At 41.3% G+C, this 14,586-nt stretch overlaps 1 protein-coding gene and 1 non-coding gene across 17 annotated transcripts in view; both read right to left on the bottom strand.

Annotated features, from left to right (window-relative positions):
• Nucleotides 1–7,132, bottom strand: part of Parp6 (poly(ADP-ribose) polymerase family member 6) — a 34,476-nt gene extending 27,344 nt beyond the window's left edge. For 3 of the 16 annotated variants that reach the window (XR_007343951.1, XM_048793639.1, XM_048793636.1), the window contains exons 1-7: nucleotides 5,673–6,243; nucleotides 4,074–4,239; nucleotides 3,066–3,143; nucleotides 2,249–2,343; nucleotides 1,548–1,608; nucleotides 1,223–1,313; nucleotides 709–775 (exon numbers count right to left, since the gene is read on the bottom strand). Coding sequence is in view for 13 of the 16 variants with exons in the window: in XM_048793639.1 (XP_048649596.1) it covers nucleotides 709–775; nucleotides 1,223–1,313; nucleotides 1,548–1,608; nucleotides 2,249–2,343; nucleotides 3,066–3,143; nucleotides 4,074–4,085 (404 nt within the window). In the remaining 3 variants the exon portion in view is untranslated. Of the gene's footprint in view, nucleotides 1–708; nucleotides 776–1,222; nucleotides 1,314–1,547; nucleotides 1,609–2,248; nucleotides 2,344–3,065; nucleotides 3,144–3,781; nucleotides 3,997–4,073; nucleotides 4,240–5,672; nucleotides 6,246–6,279 lie in introns of those variants that run through there. The other 13 variants (XM_048793638.1, XM_048793629.1, XM_048793635.1 and 10 more) reach the window with 10 other exon arrangements.
• Nucleotides 7,133–8,329: 1,197 nt separating this feature from the next.
• Nucleotides 8,330–8,437, bottom strand: LOC125613478. The gene has a single exon (XR_007344040.1). It is a non-coding gene; the product is annotated as a U6 spliceosomal RNA (small nuclear RNA).
• Between the last annotated feature and the right edge of the window lie 6,149 nt (nucleotides 8,438–14,586).

Raw genomic sequence — 14,586 nt, 5'->3', positions numbered from 1 at the left:
TTCCTGCCTCAGCTTCCTGCATCAATGAGAATACAGATATGTGCCACCATGCCTGACTTTTCTTTAAATGCTAAACAGTGATGAACTACTCCTTAACTTCCAGGAATTCTCAAGGTCTGATACCCAAGAACCATAGGCTCCCTTTTACAACCATAAATAATGCTACCGAAATTTGTTTCTTAGTTTTTCCTGGCTTATTTCAAAAGGGTATTTTTAAAAAGGAAGCATTCGATCCAAGGCTCTGTCCATGCACATGTGTTGCTATAGTTTACATCTTTGATGTCCAAAAGTCTATGTGTTGAAGGTCTGGTCCCAGCTTATGGCACTATTGAAAAATGTGACCTTTTTAAAGTAAGGCCTAGTGGGAGGAAGTTAGGGTCAGAGGGTATGCCCCTGAAGGGGATATTGGAACCCTAAGCCTTCACTTTCCATTTCTTTATTTCCTTCTTCCCTTCCACCATTAGGTGAACAGGCCTCTTCTACCATGCACTCCCACCATGCTGTACTATGCTACCACAGCCCAAAGCAACAGATCCAAGCAATCATGGACTGAAATCTTTAACACTCTATGCCAAAATAAATTTTTCCTACTTTCAAAGTGAATATCTCAGGTATTTTACCACAGATACAAAAACCTGACTCATGTGTCCATCTCTCTTTCCCTCACATATCCATGAACAAAAAAAAAAAAAAAATCAAATTTCTTACTTTTTCAACTGAAGACCCAGTCCAAATCCTTCCTTATTCGATGGCTGGAAAACCTCAATTGATGGTTCTGCAAAGAGAAGAGAAAGTTCCTAGTGTATACATATCTCTATTCTCCTTGGAGTTTAAAGCCATAGTTCAGTGGAATAGTTTCCTCACAGTCTAAAAACAGTAGCTACTGCATATTCTAAATAATAATGTGGAAGAGAAAAACTTATGAGGTAGATAGATTGTGGAAGCTCTCTAATCAATTTCAAATATTCTCAGTAGGAAATTGAAGGAAAGGGAAGAATAAATAAATGATATCTTAGAACTAGAAAACAATTTCATTAACCAAGAAGGCCTTTAAGGGATAGCTATTGAGAAGACATCAATGACATGAAACTGAAAATTCCCTATCAATAGCTATAGATTGAACCCAAGGGCCTTACTCTTAGTTTTTTTCTACTTCAGTTAACTTAGAACTTTAGATTAGACCACACTCAGAGTACCCGCTTGCCCAAATCACTGCTTTTACCTGGTCCATCAAGGTACTGGGAGAGAGAAAATCTCAGCCTTAACACAATAGGTTCTGTCCGGAGGACCTTCCAGGCTGTAGATACTTCCTCCTAAAAGAATAAGGGAAAGTTTCCAGTTTACAATTGGAATGGACTTGAAATTTCCCCTATGCAACACATACATGCACATGACAGTACACACCACTGTCTGCTGATGGTCTAGGAAAGACAGAGATGAAGAACCTGTGCTCCAAATACAGCACTCAGGAACAAGACTCCTGGCCTACATGACAAAATCCACAAGTCCAGATAGACATGTTGTTGGCAGGTACTAGCACCACTTACATCGAGGAAGCTGATGTTGATGTGGAGATCAATGTCCACGTCATCGATAGTTCCATATTCTCTACAGAGATACAGGCAACCACAGGTGAGTCTCATTAAGGGAGAAAGAAGGGAACAGAAACTGAGACAGAAGGAGAACTGAACTGGGGACAGGGGAGAGGAAAGGCTAGAAGACAGTCTGTATATAGGGTCTTAGCTGGATGATCTCAAGCCACTTATATGATCAGGGCTTTCTCTAGGACAGAAACTCTTCTTACATCAAAAGTAAAATTACTGACTTTCAGAAATTTAGGATAAGAAGAAATTTATTTACTTATTATTATTATCGTTGTTGTTGTTGCTTTGGCCATACTGAAGATTAAACCCAGGAGCACCTAGCCCTTTTTATTTTTATGGTATTATTATTTTTGAGACACTGTCTCACTAAGCAACTAAGGCTGACCTTGAACTTGCATTCCTCCTGCTTTAGCCTTCCCAGAAGCTGGGATTGTAGGTGCCCCTGGCTAAGAGGGAACTTCTAAGAAAAGTAGTTTTACTACCAATACCTCCTGTTAGCCAAGCATCAGTATTTTGGGCAAATTTTATCATTAAGCTCACTATTTATCCCCTTATCACAACATAAAAAGAAAAAAAACCTTTAGTCTTTTAACAACTCAGAAATAAGTGACTTGCTCCCCTGCCATCCTGAAGTAGAGTCTTACCTGATGGATACAGAGTTCTCACTGTAGATCTCCTTCACAGCTTCAATGTCTGCATCAAGCTGTGGGTGTCGATACAGGTCAGCTGCACAGCTCCCCTAAGATAGCAGCAAAAAATGTAGGGTGGTAGGAGGGGTGGAAAAGGATATATAAACAGGGAAAGACAGACAAAAATAAAAAGAACATGAAGATACACCAGAAACAGAGGGAAACAAACAGCAGCAGTACAGGGAAGCGAAAGCTATTTATATAAAGGAGTTCTTGATGGTGGCCCTAGCTAAAGATTTTATTGACAAATCCCTTCCTCCTACATCACCACTTTAAGGAAGTTTCTGAAGACCAAATGTAGGCCTTTCTTGAGGAGTTCACATCCTTTAAATCTTAAGCTTTTCCTCTCAGGCACTGACCTGCTAAAACTCAGATAGGCTAAAGGGTACAGATTTTAACTCAAGTAAGTTCTATCTGAAGAGCGTTCTGAAAGTGTGAGCATTTTTGCTCAAGAGTATGTCCTTTTAAGACTTGACCCTAATGAATAATCCTCACTGGCTAGTGAAATAAGTAAAAAAAAAAAAAAAAGTTCCTAAGAAAATACATATGGCTTTCATTTACAGAGGATGTAGTTTACTCTGTAACAGGTATAAGTCCCAGCCTAGCAGGAGCAAAGACATGGGATAAGCTCTGACAAGACTATAATTAGACCTTACCAACATTATATCCTCATCTCATCACTGCTCCAGGACAACTTCTTTCACTCTTGATGTATCCAGAGAATAAAATCAAGACCACCCAACATTGAATATTATAAAGAATATAACCTCACCTGAACTCCATAGAGAAATTCCTCTGATTCATTATCTCCTTCTGAATCATCATCATTCCAGAACTGGCCTTTGATGTCCTAATGATGAGAAATAAAGATACAATTATTTCTTAAGTCCCTTTCATTCCATGGAATAGGGTGGGGTGACAGAACAGGAAAAGGTTCCTTAGGGTAAAATAACTAAAGACTTAATCCCGTTACACTTTTTGCCTCACCCTTTACCAAGTCTCTCTCTTCCTGAATCTGATCATATCCAAGGCATAGCTCTAACTTGAGAAAGAAGAAAACAGTGAGGAATTTTGGCCTTCTTAACTCTCCATATGATCAAGGCTCTGGTAGCCAATGAGGGAGGGACACAAAAGACTTCAACGATAAAGTTGATTTCTAAGTATATCTGGATTGTAGTATAAGCCGGCCTCTTCTAGGATCATTACCCAAGGAAGCACCCAAGTATACGTAAGCTCTCTTATTTCATTATTCTGTTTCTATCTCTTAATGTATTTAACTCACCCCTTTTACCCTAAGAAAACACATACACACACAAACACTTCTCCCCCAAGTAATACTATTTCCTGCCCCTTCTCCTTTCTTTAACTTCAGATACCACACTCTTCCAAAAGGGCAAGAGAGAAAATACGGGGGAAAGATAAGGTCAGCACATTGTCTCATCTACCCACTGGATGATTAGTTGGAAGAAGTAAGCAGTCAGTTCTCACCATTGGGTCAGTAGGTCACACACACTCCCAGGTCAGTGCTAGGCAGCACCCCTCCATACCACCAACTGAACCCAGGCCAACAAGATGGGCATTTAGGAGGCCACAAAGGGAGATAAGGGAGGGAGGTGATGTTAGAAGCAACTGGAGATCTGCTGGGGATATCAGACTCTGCTACTGTGGTAACAGGTCACTGTTCTGTGGAAAGCATATAACAACTAGTTACATCACCACTTAATAGCTAGATGGCTTATACACAGGTACACTTTTATTACATGTAAAGAGATATACTTACATGTGTACACATTCACTTTTGTATGTCCTTCTTTAAAGGTAATGAACAATGCCAGGTACAGTGGTGTAGGCCTGTGATCCCAGCGACTTGAGAGGCTGAAGCAGAAGGATCACAAGTTTGAAGCCAGTCTCAGCAACGTGATGAGCCCTAAGCAACTTAGTGAGACCTACATCAAAATAAAAATAAAAAGGGCTGGGGATGCCAGGCACAGTGGTGCATGCCTTTAATCCCAGCAGCTAGGGAAGCTGAGGAAGGAAGATTCCAAGTTCAAACCTCAGCAACCCTAAGCAACTTAGTGAGACTCTGTCTCAAAAAAAAAAAAAAAAAAAGAAAGAAAACAACTTTAAAAAGGGCCAGGGATGTGGTTCAGTGGTTAAGTGCTCCTGGGTTCAATCTCTGGAACCAAAAATAAAATGAAATAAAGATAATGAACCATGAAAACACTATACAAACATAAGGTACTGCCATTAAATTCAAACAGTAGAGCTGGGATTGGAACAAGGACCTATTCTACTTCATAATGCTACAATAACCTCAAAGCCAAATGTGATGATGGCAGATCAAATGTTTATGCTATCCTGTCTAACCAGTTCATTTTTAAATATTCTTCACCATACCAATCCTCATCACAATTAAGAACCAGAATCACACTCTTTTTCTCAGTCATTTCTCCATAGTGAACCATTATCTTTTTAAAAACATCAATATTACTATAAGCCATTATGCGACAATCATATCTAACAAAGTCCTCAACAATACTGAACGTCCTCAAATAAACATGGTCTGAATTGTTATGGCCAAAATAATGCCCTGGGATCATCTTGGAACCTAGTCCCCAAATAAAAATCCATAATGATCCCAACAAATGCATTTAAAAAAAAAAAAAAAAAAACCACTAACCCCTAACCTTTTCTCCTGCTTGTTTCTAATCCTAAAGACCTCTAATTGTATACCAAGCAACTTTTAGCCCCACTAAAGACTCCACATGCAGCAGGGAAAAACAAAACATCTGTTAAACTATGAAGGGTTAAATGGTAGATAGCAAAGCTACCCTAACAACTGCCTAAAAAACTTCTGTTGCCTCTGCTGTTCCCTTTCAATGCACATATCCACATTCTGCTCAAAGGTCACCTTGACTATCCTATATAAAATAGCAACAACTCAACATATACTAGCACTATTTCTCTTCTCCCAAAATACTTACTACAGTCTAGCATACATTTATCTCCCATCAGAATGTAAGTTCTATGGCATAGATTTTTTTTTTTTTTTTTTTAGAGAGAGAGAGAATTTTAATATTTATTTTTTAGTTTTCGGTGGACACAACATCTTTGTTTGTGTGTGGTGCTGAGGATCAAACCTGGGCCACACGCATGCCAGGCGAGCGCGCTACCGCATGAGCCACATCCTCAGCCCCCTATGGCATAGATTTTAACTGTTTTCACTATGCTCTTAGTTCCTTAACATATTAACCGAATAATGAGCTCTCTGCTCTATAACTAAGTCAAACAAGACAATAACCTAAACCACCTCCAAGCATAGGCAAAAATCATTAAAAAAAAAAAAAAAACAGATTTTAAATAGCAAGACTTCATTCACCTTCAAGAGCAGCTGAGAACCAGAATATGAAGATCTGGGGCTGGGCTTGTGAAATTTGAAAATAAACAGTCAAGCATTAATCTGGATGATCACAGAGGAATAAAGAGGGAGGCACTAATGTTCAGGCTGGGTTGTCTTGGGGGATGAGTGGTAAGATGATGGCCACACAGGCCAGAAGTAGTAACTTTTTCAGGGTCTTTATCACTGTAGAAGTCAAGAAAAACTCAGCATCTCTCCAAAGGCTGTTGCTGCTCAGCGTCTGCTGCTTTCACGAGGAAAAAAAAAAAAAAAAGTTCAGAGCAGAGAGTTTTTCCTGTCCAAAAAGAGACGTTCAGAAATTACTGGCATTTTCAAACCAGGCTAACGTAGTGAAAGGGACTTCTACTGTCTATTCTCAATACCATTCTCAGAGAGGTGAGTGGGTTTAAGAGCTGGAGAATATAGCCACATAAGGCCCTGAGATAGATCCCCAAGACAAAGAGAAAGAAAACATGCAGAGTGTGTGTGTGTGTGGGGGGGGAAGCAGGTGGTAGGTAACAGAATTCACAGAATCATTTTAATAGAATTCATAGAATCATTTAAATAAGAAATAAGGTTGAAAGTTTACCTAGTTCAAAGCTTTCATGTTATGCAGAGACAGATATATGGAAGTCATACAACTTGCTTAAGGTTAGGAGTATAGGTGAACTATATCATTTGACAAGTCCAAATTACATCCAATATTCATGTGATGAGACTATAATTAATTGAGGGAGTTGTTCATGAATTCAGCAAGACATGTCTTTTTTACTGAAATGATAAAATAAAGAGGGAGTATTTCACAAGAAGTTGGGCCAAATATAGACTATATGAAGAATGCCCAAAGAAGGGTGTTGTTAACTTTGGTGTTTATTTTGAATGATGACAACTACCATGGAATGCTTTATGTATTTCCATGGGAATAAACCAAATGCAAATAAGCCTCAAGTCTGGATCACAAAGGTCTTTTTCCCTAGGTTCATGGGGATCTTCTACGCCTAGTCAGAGAAGCTTCTGATCTCCTCATTTAAACTCTGGGCTTCGCTCCCAGCTTTGTGGTCTTGGGCAAGTAAAAAAAACAAAAAAAAAAAAAACAAAAAAACTCCCCTCTATACCGAGGGTTCCAGTCTCAGAAAGCCTAGGCCATTAAACAAAGAGCGAAGAGAAGAGCCAGGGAGTGGCGATTCCCGCAGGATAGCGCAACCCCGGGTACCCGGCGGAAGGAGAGAACCCGGCTGGTCCTGAAAACACCCTGCCACCCGCACTTCTAGGGCAGGCCCTAGGGCCTCCCTTGAGGTAGCAGTTACAGGTCTCCCGGTTTCCTCTGAAGCCCCAGACACCCAATCCCTTCCTTCCCAAGAAAGCTCTGGCCACTTCTGTGGTTCAGCCGCCCGGCCTGAGCGAAGCCTAAGTCTAGAAGCCACCCTCAGAACCACCTGGTCCTTGTTCGTTTTTTGATAATGGAGTACCCTCTATGGTGGTTTGAGAACAGCATTCATTAGCCCAATGTCTCCCTCTATGGCATCGTGGGCAAATACCTGGTATTCTACTCCTTTGATACCTAGTTTTGTTAAACCCTCCTCCAATGGGGCAATTCCTTTTAAAATGTCCTGTTTGTTCACAATTGTAGCATGTTCTTGGNACGCCTAGTCGTTCCGTCACGGGTGCGCTGGGCCACTCTGCGCACGCTCGCGCCGCGACAACCGCGATCACGTGTCTCTCTCCTGACCAACCGCCGCGCGGCCGGCAGCCGGGCGCGCCTCCGCTCCGGACCCCAGCTTCAGGGCGCTTGCCCCATAGTCGCTAATTGGGAGGGGTACGGAGCGAGAAGGTGGCGCCTGCGCAGTGGGTTGGAGGGGGGGAATGGAGAAAGAAGAGAGGCTCCGGGAAGTGGGCGGAGTGCTCTCCAAAGGAGGAATATTTGCGTTTGGCTCCCTCTGTGGTTCGGAGGAATGCGCAGGTAAGGCAATCCACCTGCTTGCTGGGAGACATCCTCCTTACTGAACGCTGGGAGTTGGCCCACAGAGGCCTAGAGCCCCGTCCTCTCCCCAGGTATTACTGATTCCAAGAATCTCTCTCGAAAGTGAGAGTCAAATATCTTAGACTCTTTTAATTCTTACAGTTTGACTAATTTGTTCCCCTGGTAGCTTCAGTATGGAAAGTACCCTGACCTTCTAAGTTAAGGTAGGTTCAAAGCCTGGTTTCAGCACTTTATTGTGCAACCTAAAATAAAAACTTTTCATTTTCTGAGTCTTTATTCATTCTACCCCTGTCTCTGTCTTTCTGTGTCTCTCCGTTTCTCTCTCTCTCTCTCTCTCTCTGTCTCTTCAATACTGAGGCGTGAACCAGGGCCTCACACAAGTTAAGGCAAGCTTTCTATGGCTGAGTTACGTCCCCTGTCCTTTTTATTTTTTATTTTGAGACAGGGTCTGCTTGAATGCCCAGGTTGGGTTTGAACTTGTGATTCTGCTGTCTCAGATCCCTAGTAGCTGGGATTATAGACATGTTGCACCAATATTTTCTCATCTTTGAACTGGAGACAATAATGCCTATTTCATAGGGCTGTTGTATTGAAGGTAAAATGAGGTAGTATTAGCTTAAACCATTATTAAGTTGAACCATTTTTGTAGGATATAAACAAATATTTGTAACTTTTTTCATGTGGAATGCTTCATGAGTTTGCACAGGGAATGCTAATTTATTCTATATTATTCCAATTTTAGTATATATGCTCCCCAGATGAGCACAAATACCTGAAATTTCATAGGATTAAATTTAATACATTTGAAGTAACCAGCAAGCAGCACACCACCAAAATCCTAGCTACTCCGGAGGCTGAGCAGAAGGATAGCAAACTGAGGCCAGCCTGGGCAATTTAGCTAGATGATGACTCACAAATAAAATAAGTGAGTGAAGCACTGGGTTTGATCCTCAGCAAAACACATAAAAATAAATAAAACAAAGGTATAAAAATTGAAAGAGGGCTGGGGGTGTAGCTCAGTGGTAGAATGCTTGCTTAAGTATGTGCAAGGATTCAATCCTCACACACACAAAAAGTAAATAGCATAATCCTTTGACTAGGAAGTACAGATGTCCCAATTTACATGGTTCAACTTAAGATCATTCTAATTTATGATGGTTCAAACCCAATACCTATTTAGTAGAAACTATACTTTGAATTCTGTACTTTTCTTGGACATAGCATTATGCACTGCAGTCTCAGTGGGGCAGAACATCTGATCAAAGTTGCCCAATCAGCCACAAGATCAAGAGGGTAAACAACTGATACTTTGCAGTGCCCTGTTGCTAAGTATAATGTTCTTTCAGTGGGTTAGGTGTACTAAATGAGTTAATTGGAGCATAATCCCATTGTAAGTTGAGGAGCATCTATAGTCCAAAATGGAAGCTTAAATTGTAGTTTTTATGGTTATTATCCCTAGATATGGCCAGACTTCCTCTCATATTTACCAGTCTTGGGCTCCCATATAACCTTCTTTTCCATCAGCACTCATGGGAAAAGGTTCATCTTGGACATACTCCTCTTCCTCACTTCCTCTTTTTAGCTGGACACAGCACACACAAGGAGGGCCTTAACCCTAAATGAAAAAACCACATGCCGTATTTATTGCTTCTGAACTGATGTCAGAATTTTCCCAGTAAGGATTCTCTTTTACATTTGTATATCTTCAGCCCCTCCTTTCTGACTGATTTTCATTTCAATGCCCACCTCTGTTCACCTTGCCACTCAGCCTGGGCCACAACAGTATCTCAGTTTGACACACCCATTGTATATAATAACTGAAAAAGTAAGGCATATAGCCCAATTGCAGAGTGCAGAAGGTCAGAGTAGTTGGGGAAAGAGTTGGTCCTACTCCCTAATGCAGGGTCCCATAATAGCTTCTGAGAACCACATGTGTATGGGAGTGTGAATACAGCACTTTTGGGTAGGCACAGGAGTTCTGACTCCTTCAGTGAAATGTTCAACTCCAGAATTCCATAACCTTCCAGGACTCCCCCTCCTGAACCCTTACCATCTCACACCACTACTCAGTTACTCATGGTGAATCTCAACTGCTTCATAGTTTTTCAGGACCTTCCTGGCCTTGCTTATTTTCCTATCCATTCCCAATATTTTTGAAAAAAATATTTTGTTATAGATGGACACAATATCTTTGTTTTATTTATTTATTTTCATGTGGTACTGAGGATTGAACCCCAGTGCCTCATACATGCTAGGCAAGTGCTCTACCACTGAGCTACAACCCAGCCCCTCCATTCCATGTCTTTAAGTCAGTCACATTAATGGCATTTTTGTTAGTATGATTGACCTTAATCTTTTTTAAAAAAACACTCATGGGTAATTTTAACTATGTATCTTCTCTATTCTCTCATCCTAAACTAGGATGAAGGAACTACTCAGTCCTACAGACTTGAGCTTGTAGGTGGAAACCATTTCAGGTTAGTCCAGCCCATGAGCCCATTCTTTGGGAATTATATTTCCCACATTCACACTCCAAATCCACAAGCTTCAGGGCCATTTTTGTATTTTGTGACCCCTGGCACCCTGGTTGCAGTTTATTGAACTGTAAGTGTATTCCTGATCTCATCTATACTAAACAAATATTCTCTCCTGGGAATCTGAAATAGGGCTGAGAGATTATGATTCTAACTAGACTCTATCCATCTCCCACCTATTATGTGAAATGAGAATGGATAAAGACATTCTAGGACAGAGAATGAAGCATGGAGAAGTAGAAACTAGAAATGACAAGATAGTTCTCTAGCTCCTGGTGGCTTCTCAGACACTTTGTGAGGCCCTCTGACCTTGGGGTTCTGTGAATCACTCTTTATCTAGAACAAATTGCTTAAGCTCACTTAACTTGTACCCAATACATAGTCTCATTAGCTGAGCTCTCAGTGTAACAAGCATCCCTTCCACACCATCCTTCATTCTGTTTCACAGATAAAATAAAGGCCATGAGGGTTGCTGCCTCCACTTTCTGTCCCCTGACATTGGCTCTCTCCCATCTTTTATATTTCACAAAGCCAAGTGGAGGTCTCCCTTCAAATCGAAGGTTAATCCTTTCATTGTGATCTGTATCTCCTTTTTGCCTCTTCGCTAACTGGTCCTTTGCTTACCCTTTTCTTCATGTATATTCAACTCTTTCCTCTTTTCTACTCTTTGATCTTAGCACACAAATATGATCAATTAGCCCAACCTTTAAAAAAAATCCTGTTTTAATCTGATATGCTACTGGTTTTTCTTGCCTGCAGCCCAGCTTCTAGTAGTAGTCTATACTCTGCATCTACACTTCCATGGGTGCCATCTGAGTCTTCCCAGAATCTCTACTGAAAACACTTTCACCAAAGTTACAAATGACTTCTGAACTGCCAAGTCCACTGGAAATATTCAGGCTTGGTAAACCACTTGATGTCATTCGGCATTGTTGATCATCCTATCCTCTCAACCTCTGTTGGCTCCTTTGAAATAGCCTCTTCCAGTTTCTTTCTCATGTGATTCCTTCACTGCATTCTTAATAGACTCCTTTTCCTTAATTTACTATTTAAGTAAGAAAACAGGCCAGCATAAGCCTTTTTTTTCGTCTTATCACACTTTCCAGTGATTTCAACAGCACCCTGGTGAAGCAGACCTAGCTCATTTTAGGCTTCTCAGAATCTGAATCCCCTTCTTACGTTACAAATCATATAGATAAGCAGAGCCTGCCTTCCATGACAGACACCAAAAGTTTAGATCTTTACTTTCCCAGATCTTCAGCAGGTAAGACAGAAGCATATGACCTAGGCTTAGCCAAGCAGCCCCCGGAAATGGAGATTCTGAAATGATTCAGAGAAATAAAACCATGGAGAATTCATCCCAGTGACAGTTGCCACAATAGGCTCAGCCTAATCTCATGCCCAGCAGCTGTGGTGTGGGAATTGGTGGGGGTGACATCCAGTGTCTGAAGATAACAGCAGGAGCAATGTTCTTGCTGGGCTGGTTCTGGTATGTGATTCTGGCCTTTGTTCTGGTGAGCTCGCCTTCCGTTGTTCCTACCTATTTTCTAATCTTGGGTCTCCTACCTGAATCATGGTACCCAAACTAGTGCCCTTCCAACAAATGTTTTCTGTTTAAATCAGCATTAGAGACATACATCTATAAACTAGGCTTCCAAAATCTATATCTCCATCCTAACCTTCTTGAGTTTCAAGTTGCCTTTTGGATGAATTGCCTTTGAAACAGCTCCACTTGGATACCTCACAGGCAGACTCATCTTCTCTAAATTTCTTTCATGTTCCTTACTAAATATCATCTGTGATTTATTCAGCCTGAACCTTGAGAAGGAAGCATTTTAGATTTCTATCCTCATTTAAACTGAATCAATTTTACCTTGTAAAAATCTTAAAATTTTTATTTTTTTATGGAACTGGAGATTGAATCCAACTCCTCAATGTCCTAGACAAGTGCTGTACCACTGAGCTACCTCCCGAATACCAATATGTTTACTTTTTTATTGAGGGGGAGACAACAGAAAAAAGCAGCCCCTAAACTTGCCCCAATTCAGGGGCAGCTTCTTGTTCCATGGGTAAGGAATACTTTGAGTAAATAAAAGTTGTTTGGAAGAATTCATATGTAATAATTGCTGCCATGCTGTGATGGGTAGGGGGATGAAGTGAAGTGTGAAGGCCCCTCCCACCCTCCATCTTGCCTCACCCTATCTCTTGGAACACTGGGATGGAACCACCACTTTCATTCCTTTTTGGGGATTGCTGATGGCTAGGTAGTAATAGAGGAAGACAAGCAAGAAAAGCAATATGCTCAGCATGTTAGTAAACACAGCAAGTTTCATGTCCATAATCATCCTGACCAGCTTGACTCAGTTCCCTAAACATCTTAAATTTAATCTCAATACATCTTAAATCAGTCCCTTTATATTACGACTCCTCATCAGTAGAACTATTTCACTAGCAACCTAACTAGACTCTTTATCTAGTATGTATTGCTCAAATCTATTCTCCACTTAGCTGCCTGAGGATCTTTCTAAAATCCAAATCTGATCATATCACTTCTCGATTAAAACATTCCAATGGCTCCCTGCTGACCCTAGCATAAAATTTATATACTTTCTCTGGATCTAGTCCCTACTTGACTCTCACTGCCCTTTCATGTGCATCTAACCTCCAGCCAGGCCAAATTAAACATTCTTATAGGTCATGCAGAGCATGTATTCACATTTCATAAGTACTTGACGGGACTGATTGTTGAGAGCCACAGCCAAAGGGGCCCCAGCAAACTTCCAGCTGCTGGCTGATGATTGGCTCACAGCGGCCCCAGCAACATCTAGCTGATTGGCTCCTCTGCGGTGATGCTCATTGGGCTGTTTCCCTGCCCTTTCAGACCACGGAGCTGCTCATTGGGGGACTTTTTTGGCTCCGCCCACGTGACCCAGCCAATCGGCCTCAAGAGCAGGAGGATTGTGGGAGGTGGAGAGAAGCTTGTGGGGGAGAGAGAGGCTTGTGGAAAGCCGGTGGTGACAGTTGAGGCTCTGAGGGTTTTTCCTGAGAGGCTGTTTTGTTTGGCGTGTGTGGTTCTAAAAATAAAGTTAGTTTCTTTTGACAAGTGGCTCCTGATTGTGCCCAGCCAGACTGCGGCATTTGGTGGGCCGCACGGGGAGCAACTGAGGGTAAGTGAAACTGCTCGCCCCTGAGGGCAGGGCAAGAGGATGGGTAGCCATTTTAAGATTCCTCTTTTGTTATTTTGTTTCACTTTTGTTTTAAGTTGCCTGTCCCTGGAGATGTGTAAGATGGAAGAAAAACCGCTCACATCTGAGAAACAGATAGGGAGAAAGGACGGATGGACATTTCAGGAGGCTATTATAATGATTTTGTGTTGTTCCAATTTTGTTTCACTCTGTTTCAGTTTTGTTAGGCATTATCTTGTTGGGTTGTATTATAGTAGAAATACGGGATCAGAAATTAGTAAAAAACAAACTGAAAGAGTGTTAAGTAAATTGTTAGAGGAAGGAGGCATCTCAGTAAAATCAAGAACAATCAGGGCATACGTTGATACAATACAAAAATGTAGCCCATGGCTTTTTAAGGAGGAGTTGTTAAATATATCACAATGGAACCATCATGGTGAAGATTTAAAAAGAATAGAAAAGAAAAGCCCAGGGACTCTGCCAGTTGGCACATTGCCATTGTGGACGTTCATATCTTGTTTGCTTAGTCCAAAGCCTTCAGTTCAGACAATGGTAGAGGAAGAAGAAGACATAATGATTCAAGTAAAAGAGAAGGTCTCTCAAGTTAGTCAGACAGAGGAAAAGATTCAAGTAAAAGAGAAGGCCTCTCAAGCTAGTCAGACAGAGAAAGAAAGTGTAAAACAGAAAAAGCCATCAGGGGGAAAGTTACAACAGGAGACTGCTACTAACACCTTTCTATCACCAGAGGACGTAAGTGTCCAACTAACAAGGCCACCTCCATATGCTGGGAGGTCCCCAACCCCCGCAGTTGATAGTTGGGATCCTGAGACAAGATCTCAAATATTAACATGCCCTGTATTTGAGGCAGGAGGGCAGCGATTTTACCAAGTTTTAAATTTCAAAACAGTGAAGCAGCTAAAAGAGGCTGTAACAACCTATGGTCCTCAAGCACCCTTCACTGTAAGCATGGTCGAATCCATTAACAACTTGAACATGACGCCAGCAGATTGGGCTAATATGTGTAAAGCTGTGCTAAATGGAGGACAATACCTGTTATGGAAGGTTGCCAATGAGGAATTTTGCAAGGAGACGGCTAGGCGAAATGCAGCAGCTGGTTATCCTCAGAGAAATCTAGATATGTTGTTAGGAAAGGGACCTTATGAGGATCAGCAGCAACAAATTGCATATGATCCTGG

This window comes from Marmota marmota, unplaced genomic scaffold (genome assembly GCF_001458135.2).
Source record: "Marmota marmota marmota unplaced genomic scaffold, marMar, whole genome shotgun sequence".
Taxonomy (NCBI): domain Eukaryota; kingdom Metazoa; phylum Chordata; class Mammalia; order Rodentia; family Sciuridae; genus Marmota; species Marmota marmota.
Note: the sequence above shows the minus strand (reverse complement) of the source record. Positions and strands in the feature narration are given on the sequence as shown.